The sequence below is a fragment of the Fulmarus glacialis genome, unplaced genomic scaffold (assembly GCF_000690835.1).
Source record: "Fulmarus glacialis isolate BGI_N327 unplaced genomic scaffold, ASM69083v1 scaffold43520, whole genome shotgun sequence".
NCBI lineage: Eukaryota > Metazoa > Chordata > Aves > Procellariiformes > Procellariidae > Fulmarus > Fulmarus glacialis.
In genome coordinates this window covers 17,640-29,802 of record NW_009186638.1, presented here as the reverse complement: position 1 = coordinate 29,802, position 12,163 = coordinate 17,640, and the positions used below count along the sequence as shown (strand labels likewise).

The following is a 12,163-nucleotide window of genomic DNA, read 5'->3' as shown; positions in this document are numbered from 1 at the left end:
AGTGTAAATGACTTTTTAAAAATGTGATTAACTAAAAATGTATCTTTTAATATTACAATGTGATAAAAAAAAAGAAGGCCTAAGGTAAAGTTTCATGTGCTGTACGTGTTTAACCTTCACATTCTTAGCATTGCTTTTGGATTTTTTTATGCAAGAATTCCCAATGGGTTTTGAAAGACCTTTAGTGAGATAAATCTGTAACTTGGAGCTGCTTAACTGTGATGGTGTATGCAAGTTCATATGTAACTGTTGTAAAGCAGGGATGAATGCTGTGGCCACTGAAACCTTTGTCAGTCTTTTTGCAGGTACAGTAATTGGCATAGATGTTCACTGTGTTCCCCAGGTGATATACATCATAGTAAACATTGTGCAGGGAATAGCACAAATGCTGTGGTAACATTAGCTGTGTCTGCAAAGTCATTTGTAAAGACTGGAGGGCAGTCTCAGCAGGTATGAGAGGCAAGAAAAGTATTTGGGCACTACAGACCTTTTCCTTTAGCCCTGAAGTTTCAGTAGCAGCTGTTAGGCAGGTTAGAGTTCCTCTTTGATCCTCAGAATTTTTTTTTTTTCATTCAAGTCCAATAGTGAGATAAAACAAACTAATTCTGTATTCTGATCTTGATTCTGTATTGATCAGGTAGTTTTTTAACATCTTAAATATGGAGAATATACTTTCCTTTTGGTAATTGAATATGCAACTGAAATATTTACAGAAACTGTAGCAAAAGTTGTGTTTTAACAAAACAAACAAAACCCATCCCCTCCCCAAATCCAGAAGTCGGTGCTCTTCTGGTATGACAGACATAAAATTGACTGGAGGAGGGAAGCAATGTTCATATCCAGTATGCATCAGAGTCTGTTGAAAAAGAGCTTTTACTATTCTCACGGACATAGAAAACTGTAATTGTCTGTAGAGTGTCTTACTGAGTTCTAGGCACTTCTCTGCAGTTACCAGTTTGTGTTTAATGAAATGAAACTTTAAAATAGACTAGCCAGCAGCTTAAAGGTAACGTGCCATTTCAGAGCTTCAGACTTAAGTACGAAGAAAACAACTGCAGAAGGTGTTTGAAGTCTGATATGATGTTCCGGAACTCAGTTCCCTGCCATATGATATGTCTCTCATGCAACATTTTAGAGTTCAGTTCCCTACTATAGAATATATATACTGAACGTCAACAATACCCAATGTGGCTGGAAAGTGCCTAGAATAAGCACTGGGAATAACATGGGCTTCCCAAATGGAAAATTTTGTTCAAGACTGTAATTGTAAACTTCATCTGAAATCATGCGTATGTCTTGAGTTCTAAGAAAAAGCAAATCTTTTCTCATTGCGTAGGTATATGACTTTATGTATATGTGTATATATACAGATACACAATATCATATAGATAAATGTAAATTAAATCTTTTATTAAAATGTCTGTCTTTTCTTTCTATAATAGATTGAACAAATGAGGACAGAGCTACTTCAGGAAAGAGCTATAAAGCAAGATTTGGAATGTGACAAAATTTCATTGGAAAGACAGGTAATTATGGCTGGCATATCATCACACTAGCAAGGTAACAGGCTGGGTACCTGCCTTCATTAGGAAATTCAAATAAGCATTTAAGGAATACAGTGTTTGGTAGCTGGCACTATCCCACCATAGTGTGCTGCTGGAAGTATGTGTTAGTAAGAATAGATTAAAAACATGAGTATCTTAATACTGATACTCAAAAGAAAATATTATAGTCTTGAATTAAGTCTTCTCTTAGTGTTTTTTTCTTTCTGTACCCCCCTTTTTAGCTTGAGATTTGACACAGTTTATGTATTTCATATACTAAACACTCGTACTATGCATACATCTGTTTCTATAATATAATACAGCATTTTTGTTGTAGTGAGTGCAGGCATCTCTCTACCACACAAATTCTGTCTATACCTTTGAGGATCAAAGACATTAAAAATAAGAAATGTGACGGTTGATATGGTACACTTGTTTTAGAATAAAACTGAGATATCAATATAGAAACTTTTAAAAAGCACATATACAGAAAAGACTATAGAATATCAAAGACACTGTTATCCAGTTTAGCTGTAAATCCTTTGACCGCTTTTGGAGGAGCTGTTCTTCAAACTCTTAACAGTGCTTCAGGAACATTGTTGAATGTAGAGCATAATTTCAAGCAATTGTGATTTTAGTTGAGTATTTTCTTACATAGGAGCAAACAAGTGAAAAAATGACATGCCTCTGAAAGAGAAGATACAGATTTGATAGAGAACTGCTACTCTCTGTTGTTTAGGAAGGAATATGACTCATATGTTTCAATATCTGTGACGGAGAGTACATTAAAAATTCTTTCTAGCTTTTTTTAACATTTTATTCTGCAGCTCAGTGGTCTTTGAAAGCAAGATTACTATCATAGCCCCTAGCAGGGATCCAGAAGAAAGCCATCTTGGCAAGTCATAGTATTATTGACAGTCTCAAGAATGTAAAACAGATTGTAATGGGAATTTAGAGAACATGTTTATACTAAACACCTAATTTGGTGCCTTAAATTATGTGAAATTAATGCCATCTTAATTTTTTGAGGGGAAAAAAAAATGCCACCTACTGGTATATCCTATGTACATCCTTATACTTTAGTTCTGACTTTTCTATCATAGCTTTTTTAGTGTTTGAGATCTGAGATCATGGTTTGAAGTTCTGTAACAAAGAGCTTTATTTTCTGTTCCTCGTGTAACTCTTGCTTTTTTTTCTGGCAACTTTATCATTGGGTCCCCATTGAAAACCTAAATTACCTAGCCTCATAAAAATTAACGTGTGAATCTGAGCAAAAAGTCTGCTTTTACAAATCATGCAGCTTGCAAAGTTTTTCAAACTATTTATATAGTAGGAGTAGCATCGGATAGTTAAGAAAGGGGGGAAAAAAACCCACAGTAACAGCTCTGATAGAGTAAAGCAATATTGGATACAAGTAATTTCTTTGTCTACTTGTTTTAGCCATGCACCAGTGAGTTACAGAGGAAGAATACAGAGTTTGCAAAAGAGTTGTGTGGAGAATGAGACAGATCCAATGCTATTTGAAAAATTTTGGCATATTAAAAAATGCTGTTAGAAAGGGCTTGCAACCATCTGAGGTTCAAGGGTCCATTTAAAAAACTTGAACTCAGGCTTAACACTAAATTCTTTTCAATAAAGCACAGTAATAGGAGATTTATTTGTAGTAAACAGTAAAATCTCACTGACTCTCTTTTTCCATATTTACTAAATTAAAAATACACTGATCACCTTATGTTTGCCTGGAGAAATTTATTTTGTGTTAAGGTGATATTTGTTAATATGAGCATGTATGTAGTAATCAAGTATGTTCCAACTATAGAACAAAGACTTGAAGAGCCGAATCCTTCACCTGGAGGGTTCTTACCGATCCAGTAAAGAGGGACTTGTTGCTCAAATGGAAGTGAGGATCACAGAGCTAGAAGAACGACTTGAAAATGAAGAGAGGTGAAACTAGTTATGCTAAGATCAAAATATGCATATTTATGTTTGTTAATATGGCCTTTTACTAATACTAAGTCTCTAATACAATGAACTTGATTTTTTTTTTCTCACAAGCACCAAATTAAAATGGTTACTGTTTCATACAAGTATTGTAAATTTTCTTTTTGACTGAAAGCACACTAGAAGTTGCCTTATAAATTTAAAACTGGGCACAGTGCTAACATGGTTCCATACCTCATTGTTTTATCAATGTCTAATATCAGTAACGGGCTTAGAAATATTAACTGTAGTTAACACTCCCTTTTCATGTTCACTTCATTGTTTAATCTTGGAGGAATGTATTTTTTTTCTAAATGTTGCTCTGGAGACAGAAGAAATTCCCCTTAGTGGTTCATGCTTTTAAACAAATTTCTTAATATGTTGCATGGAATCAGTAAGTCAAAATAGGGGCTGTTAGTATTTATTTAATTCTTAGAAGATTGCTAAGGAATTATGTCAGCAGGATTGGAAGTATTTCAGTTCCTTTTTTTACAAGCCTGTCTTTTGTTTGTTTTGGTTTTTTTCTAGAGATAGAGCTAATTTCCAACTAAGTAACCGCAGACTTGAAAGAAAAGTGAAGGAGTTAATGTTGCAAGTAGATGATGAACATCTCTCATTGACTGATCAAAAGGACCAGGTAGAAGGAAAGACTAATATGCAAATATCTGATCTTAATCCTACTAGCATAAATCATCGTATATAAAAGATATGAGAAGAATATAGGTAGATACTGATTACTCTTTGTTTATGAACTCCTATTTAGTGAGATTCACAATTCCCATTGTCATCATGTTCTTTTATCTAGTACTAAATTGTTATTCATTTCTAAAATTATGAAAAGAAAGCACTTACAGAAGCAATGGTATAAATATTTTAAGAAATAAAGGCAATAACAGACAGCATATGATCCTATAAATATATACACCAACATATGATCTTATAAATACATACACCAACAAATAATATATTCTGTTTTGCCGCTGTAAAATTTTGGTTAAAGAAAGAAGCTATTTGTTGTTAAATATCAGCTATAAGTATTAAGCATACGTTGATATTCTGATAGCAATGTGCTTTACCATTCCTGTGGTCTTTGTTGATTCCTGACTTAAAACATGGTTTGTTTCAGTACGTGAGTCAAATAGTTAATATTCTGCCTAGAGAATGAACAGTATGTTTCAAATTGCAGACATCTGCTAAGGGAACAATCTTTTAAAATCCTCTGGGTTTTTAAAACGTATTTTATAGTATCTGTCTGGTAAAGTTGTTTGACTTAGACACACTAATAGCTCCAGTGTTCCCTTATTGATAACCAGCTCTTGCTATCACATAATACTGTCTTACTCTACCAAAGCTATCTTTGCTTGTTGCTGTTTTTATTTCTTAAAAAATTGTATCCCATCACTTTTCTTAAAGTCTAATGCTGACTTTTGAATATTTCTGAAGCATAGGATTACAGTGTAACTACGCTGGCAAAGTTGTGTCTTTATTCTCCCTCTCATAGATGCTGCAAGAGTAAAATTCCTTTATTAAAATGTCCTCTAATCAGCTGACATGTAAATATTTCAGTTGAGTTTGCGTTTGAAAGCAATGAAACGTCAAGTTGAAGAAGCTGAAGAAGAAATAGACAGACTGGAAAGTGCTAAAAAGAAACTCCAGAGGGAACTGGAAGAGCAACTAGACATGAATGAACAATTGCAAGGACAGCTTAATGCTGCAAAGAAGGAAATAAGGTAGGATGACTTGTCAGACCTTACAATCATGTATCACACCACCACTCACAAGATTGATCTCTTGCTCCTTTAGTCCATAAACTGAGGGCTTCCTCTAACAAACTTCATGTTTGTCATAAGCATACAGAGTTTAAGAGGCAGACCTATGAAACTCTTCTGCGTTTCCTTTTTCTATAAATGTTCTCCAACTCTTTCCAGGGTGCTCTAGGTGCCCAAACCTTCTTTCCAAAATCTGCCTGCTGAATAAAGTCATTGAGGCAGCGAATAAAAAATATAAAAAGGTGGTGGGACTCGACACTCTTATCATTTGTAGTAATAAAAATGTCCTGCTAATGACTGAGAGGTACAGCTATCCCGTGTTAGTTTTCCTCAGCCATCTTTGAACACCTCAGTGTGCAAAGTTTACAGCTTCCCCTCTCTGTGGCTTTAGTTAGAGGTGCTTGAAAATATGATTGATTGATCTTCATTCTCCTGTATGTTTCTTTCATGTAAGATGTAGTCTATGGTAAAGTACCCCTATTGGAGCGCAAGTTTCTTTGACATCCTTTAAAAATGTAAATCCTGCCTGTCAATGTTTTAAGCTTTGCATAAGTGTTCTGCATGTAGATGTGCAGTTTTAATAGCAAATATGTGTATTTTTGTTTTAGTAGACTGAAGAAGTCGCCAAGTAAGGTGTTGGCTGATTCTGATGATGATGACGATGATGATTTCAGCACGGATGGTGATAGTGTCTGTGAAGTACCTTCAGGAAATAACTTTTCAAAAGATGAACAAGACAAAAATCTAAATAAGTACTGAATCTGTAATTCCTTGAAAGTACTGGAAGAATAACATAAATTATCAAGAAACTGGATGTTCTAGAAGTCAAATGACATAAAGGGATTTAAGAGTTGGGAATATAATGTTTCCATCCATACTGTGCCATTTTCCTATTTAGATGTCCACTGTTTATTATAGAAAACAGGATTGCATTATAAAACATGGATATATATATAACTGCTACTGAAAAGATGGGGGTAATATTTCACATTGGAAATGTGATTTTGCTAAAATTCTGTTTAAGTAAAAAGCCATTTGAAAGTAATTCAAAATTAGTTTGTAGTTATTATTTTCCCTAAAATTAAGGAAACCAGAGATGATTATTTAATAATTGTAAGTACAGGGAAATGATGTATAAAATGTAAATATTTTAAACCTGATCTTTTTATTGACTACTTTAGTACTATTTTGTAAAGTTTCAAATATTATATAAATCAGTTTCATATGTAAAGCACTTAAATTTATGCTGAATGATATATTTGAGTTTTAACTAAGAAGAAAACAAACAAAAATGAATACATTTTGTGCATTACAGAGCAGATTCACAGTTCCTGAGCCAGGAAGTACATTCCCATTTTACAACCAGTGCAAGTTTTATTGTCTGTATTCTGTATATTAGAGATCAAATGTTCATCCTGCCTATTAACTTTAAAAGGACCATCGCATCTGCATGATGAGTGAGGCTTGCCTGCAGCTTTCTTGTAAACTTCGTTTGGGAAGCTTTCTGTTCTTAGTAGGGAAGGGTGAGAATGAGGTCACTTATTACTTGGCATCTTTCTTTTCCTGAAATGGACTCCATACTGCGAGAGGCAGAACATTATAGGCCTGCTGATTTGAGGGCATCAGGACAGGCTTATCTTAAAGTCTCTAAAGAGTCCCACTCATTCCAGTAAAATTACTTGTGGTCTTTGAATTAAGTACATGCTTAAATCTGTTCATTAATTGATCTCAAAATTTTATGCACCTGGCAAGAAATTGCACCAAGGAAACACAAAGCATGCAATCTGATTTTTCTTTCTAAGCTGTTCTTGAGCATCTGTTTGTGATATGTTGCAGTGTATGGTCATATATGCAGATATATATTAGTGTTTCAGTTTACAGAAGTATCTGCATTTTGGATGATCCATCTGTTCAACAAACTTAGCAGGAAATCTAAAAGAAAAAAAAAGCATTGCAGATTTTATTTAAAAAGCATTTTCCATTTTATTGCTAAAAACATTTTTTTGCCATTTATATTACATCAGACCATTTTTGCTCCTTTGCAACTCTAGAATTCTAAGGAAAGGACACTACTACATAATTTTGTTAATAAACCATAGCTAAGTCCTGTCTGATTATTAGTATTTGTCTCCAGTTACAGGTTAGTGAGCACTTCTTCGTTGAATGGACCAAACAATAGTGTAATGTAATTGTAAAAAATACTTTAAACTGAAGTTGCTGGGAGCTTCCATTACTCCCACAAAGGCATCTACTGAAGAGGACAAATTTAACAGCTCTGAAAGTGAGGCTGATAGACTTGGGTTAAGGTGAAAGTCCTGACAATGGCAGTATCCATTTTCATACAATTATATGAAATTAACTCCTGCCTGCGGGATCAGAAATATATTCAGGCATAGCAGATTACAGACTCTTTTGCCGTGTAATTCCTTTCAACTTGATTTTGATGGTTTGAGATATATGGAAAATAATATGAACGGCATAGTTTATATATTCTGAATCTTGTGTATCTTTTAAAGTAGCATACATCATATTATTTTTTTGCAGTACTAGCTTTACAATTTTAACAGGATTTTCTCCAAGATCTGCACTATACTGTACTGACAATCATCATATAACCTGCTGTGATTTGTTTTTTGTTGTTTCATTTGCATGTTTATGTAGGCTTAACTTCAAACAACTGATTCCAATCTCCAGTACTCTGTCCTAGTGTTCATAGATGACTATTATTTCAAACCACTGGAAGAAAATCACTTAATATTGCATCTACCTCCAGTTACACTAAACTGTAAAAGAAAAAATCACTTAAAATAAAGAGTCAGTCAGCTCTTTCAGTTCTACTTTGTATGTGCACATAGCTTGATATGACAATGGTATTTCATATGGAAGACGTGTTTAAAATATAACAAGCAAGTAATTATCTGGGAAATACTGATGCTGTAAACAAGCTTCTGCGTTTTCTTCTTTTTGGATAGCTACTTTCTTTGTAACTTGTAAAGCAAGTGGCAGTTGTAATATCTAGAAGACTCCTTTTCTCATTTGAACTTACAGTAAGTTAGAAGGAGGGAGACAACACTGTTGCAGACTCCTAGTGGGAGACATCCTGCTTATTAGACCTCCCTGCCCCCTGTGTCTTTGTAAAAAGAATTGGTCTTTGGTTTGTTCATTTAGACTTGGAAATGGCATTTCCTCTTTAGAGTTCTCAAATGATGTGACTAAAATCAAAGAAAATCTTAAGATGTTGAAAAGGATATTTCAACTCATTCACAAAACACGCAGTAGCTCTGTTTCTTGATACATGCTAGCTATGGTGAGGGTAGGGTCTAGAGCTTGATTACCACAAAAAACATTTATAATAGTTTAGGGACGTCTCATTTGTTCACTCCATCTCATGGCAGTTTTTGATCAAAACTCATCTTAAGTCAAGGTTTAGTTTAGAAAAAATTTCCCAATATTTCCATGTAATCAATTTTTAAATTAATTTTAGAAGAAGCTCTTGACCCGTAAAAAGAAGCAAGAGGGAGAATATGTGAAGAAACTGGTTGTGAGACATTCAGTCCCTAGAAGTTTGTACAAACATCAGCGTTTCTGGTATATTACAGAGGCATGGCTTGAATTCTGAGTTGTTTTCTTCGACAATACCATAATATCTCATAAACAAATGGACCCAAGCTAAATCACTTTTGATATAAGCCTAACCTGATGACTTACATAGTGGATGCTTCTCTCTCAGTGTAAGTAATCTATGATGAACAATGAACTTTTTGTCTCTGTGGGATTAATGGCCTTTCATATCCCACTGAGATTTTGACCATTTTTATGTGGTGAGAGATTTTCTATAAAAACAGTATTTCCTCCCGTGCCTAAATATACATGTTCTTCAAACAGTTGTGTAAGATTAATATCGCCATATTCAATTCCTGACAACTTGTGCCTTAAGAGGACTTATATGGTCATTTATAATTCCTGGTTTTGAGAATCAAATCCAAGTTCTATCTTGAGCATTTTCACTGATCTGTCACACTCTGACAGATTCTCTTGGTTTTCTGAGCCTACTTTCGTAGATAGGAGAATACAAGTTAACTTCTACGAGACTGTAGCAAGTGCTCCAAGATCTTTCAGTGGCAATTGCTATACAGGGCAAAATATGTAAATGTAAAACAAGCAAGCGAACAAAATCCACCTGTCATCTATAGACTCCTCACTCGCTGTCCAAGTAATAAAATTAAGGATATTTGTCACATATAGTGGATTTTAATGCCCTTGAGTTCGGAAGGCATCTCTTTTCATAAAAGCACTAAGGTCTTTCAGACACCATATCTCTAGTGCATGGAGAAAGAAAAAGGAAAAGTCGTTGTCTTCTTGCTGTCCCCTGTACCTGCTGTACTTTAAGGAAAACTCTATACTATGCAGATACTTTCTTAGATCAGCACTGTCAGTTGCTTTTTACTGTTCAATCACCAGGCAGGTTTCCCGCCCACAATGTAGTCTCTTGGTGATGAGACTATAACTTGTTGATTAATCTGCGTATTCCTCTGATTTATCCTCATTCTTCTCAACTTAATTCTTTCCTTTTTCCTGATTAAATAATCTGTTCTGATATTTAGCTGATTTTCTGAACTATTCTAGAAGCCATGTGTGTTCCTCATTTTTTACAGACCAGCTGTGTGCTGCTTTGCTGAGTGAGCTACGCAGTGCGATAGCTTCAGCTTTTAGGCCTTTTCTGGATCACACAGCATATTTCAGTAATTAAATGTTGATGGTTTTAGCTTACTGGAGCTTCTTATCCTTACACACTTCAGCTGCTTAACTTCTACAAACTGCAGCTATCAAGTAACATTGCAAAAATGTTCAAAGATTGCTGAAAGAGCAACATTCTTTAAAGTTTGCCAGGGTTTGTAACACATTTAATTTGTTCTTTTTGCATAAGGTGCTGATTAGGTCACATATTTAACCCTCTGACCCTACTATGTTATAGTGAGGAAAATTTCATTGTTATTTCAAAATTTATTCGTGAGCACTGGGCTATTGAGAAAAAGGTATAGAAATGAATAGAAAGGGGTTTTTGTATTACAGGTTTTTCTTTTAACATGTAAGAAAGGAAAGAGTAAGAAGAAGGGGATTAAGTTCAACAAACAAGGTCAAGTGCAGTAGTGTCTACCTCAGTAAAAGTGTGACAGCCCTTTAATGTTTAGTACCAGTGAACCTCATGTGAGGTCAGCAGAAACTGTATGTTTTATGTAAGAGGGAACATCTGATCTTTTCTCCACTTCTAATAACAATTTGCTGTTTTATTCAGATCCTGAAGCTTCATGCCATTAGCAGAAGAACAGGCAATAAAAAAATTTTACTTAAATTCTGAGCACAGGTGGATCATGAAAGTTTAAGCTCTCCAGGTTGCCAGTAGGAAAACTGTAGGAACACTTCTATGTGAGTGCAGAGAAGGGACTCGTTGCAGGTAACTTGAGTTTTTCTATGCTTTCTGTGTACTTCTGCTTCTTCAGCACAGTCGGCTTTCTGAACAATGCTTTATGTATTAGGTTACAAAGCTATTTTCACTCGTTTCAAGCAGTCCTTTTACTTCAGTTGCATGCAGTCTGGCTAGGATGAAACCTACCAACGGCATAATGTGAAGTAAGGGAGAAAATACAGACAGTAAGAAAGATCAACGCAGGATCCAGTTCTGATTAATTTGATTTTGACCTTCCCTTCACTCCTTTTAAAGAGCCTGGTACTGAATGTTGCTTAAGCTGTCTTAAACCTACAGATAACTAACTTGGGCTGGGATGGATGTAAGATTTTATTTCCAGGGAAGGACTGTAAAGGTTCAAGATCAGGATGGTAGGGAGCACACTGAAGTAATGCACATTGAAGTAGTGCTAGGAAATGCCTATTTCCTGTGTGCATTTGCAGCAAAGATTCTCAAGAAAGTCCAGCTGAGACAAATGGTCTGACAAAGTGCTGAAAAAGGAGCAGCATATGTTTCTGATATTTCTGTGGATGCACTGTTAATGGAGACTGATTAGCTGCATACCCCTGTGCAGCACGGGTAGTTCTGTTTTGCAGAAATGCTTTCAGCATCTTCAAACCTTGGAAACTCCAGTGCCTGCCAGTATCAGAAGTATCTATTTTGTGTGACTCACTTTTTATCTTATCCTTTTTCCAGAAAGAAATTGTGTGTGTGTAGTTCTGATTTTTCTCTTGGATTTGGCTTTTTGTCAAAAATTCGTTTACTTCTGTGTCTTTTTGTGAGAGAGAAAGAAAATACTGCTGCCATTGGAGTGGAAAGAGAGACGAGACTGTTTGGGACTCGTCCCTGGGAAAACTCAGTCTGTGCCAGAAATGAAATTTACTTTTCTAGAAAGCAGTTCCACTGTGCATAGGAGAGCTGAGCTGTTGAGTAAAAGTTCACCTCTCACACCCACAGAGCTGGCTATTCTCAGCCCAGCCTGGTCTTTATTTTCCTGGGAGATAAGGACTGAGACCTGGAACTTGACTTGGCTGAGGCTACCAGCATGTGATTTCTGTACTACAGATGAGATTGAGATTGGTATACTTTTAATTTTGTTCTTCAAGTCTTTTGGTTAAAGTACAGCAAATACTATTTAAGGAAAAAGGACTCATTGGGCATTCGTGAGTAGAGCATGCAAGAGCAAATACACATGCACACACACATGCTCTGAAGGCAGAGAGAGATGGGTGTGCATCGCTGCAAGTGCTGTATCAGCTGAGTTGGTGCCTGACTGAAAACATAATCTCAACTGTTTAAAATTGATATACAAATTCAGTGGCTACGGTCACACTGTAGTTACTGTAAATCCTTCCCAGTACAGACCACCTTCATCTGAGTGCTGGCATTTTCTTGGATATCTG

General features: G+C 35.4%; 1 protein-coding gene across 1 annotated transcript in view; it reads left to right on the top strand.

Annotated features, from left to right (window-relative positions):
* The window catches only part of LOC104072682 (cingulin-like protein 1), a 23,294-nt gene extending 16,770 nt beyond the window's left edge, over positions 1–6,524 (top strand). The window contains exons 8-12 of the mRNA XM_009572217.1: positions 1,443–1,526; positions 3,364–3,488; positions 4,053–4,161; positions 5,091–5,254; positions 5,905–6,524. Of these exons, the coding sequence (XP_009570512.1) occupies positions 1,443–1,526; positions 3,364–3,488; positions 4,053–4,161; positions 5,091–5,254; positions 5,905–6,052 (630 nt within the window). The 3' untranslated portion in view covers positions 6,053–6,524. The remainder of the gene's footprint in view (positions 1–1,442; positions 1,527–3,363; positions 3,489–4,052; positions 4,162–5,090; positions 5,255–5,904) is intronic.
* The last annotated feature ends 5,639 nt before the right edge of the window (positions 6,525–12,163 follow it).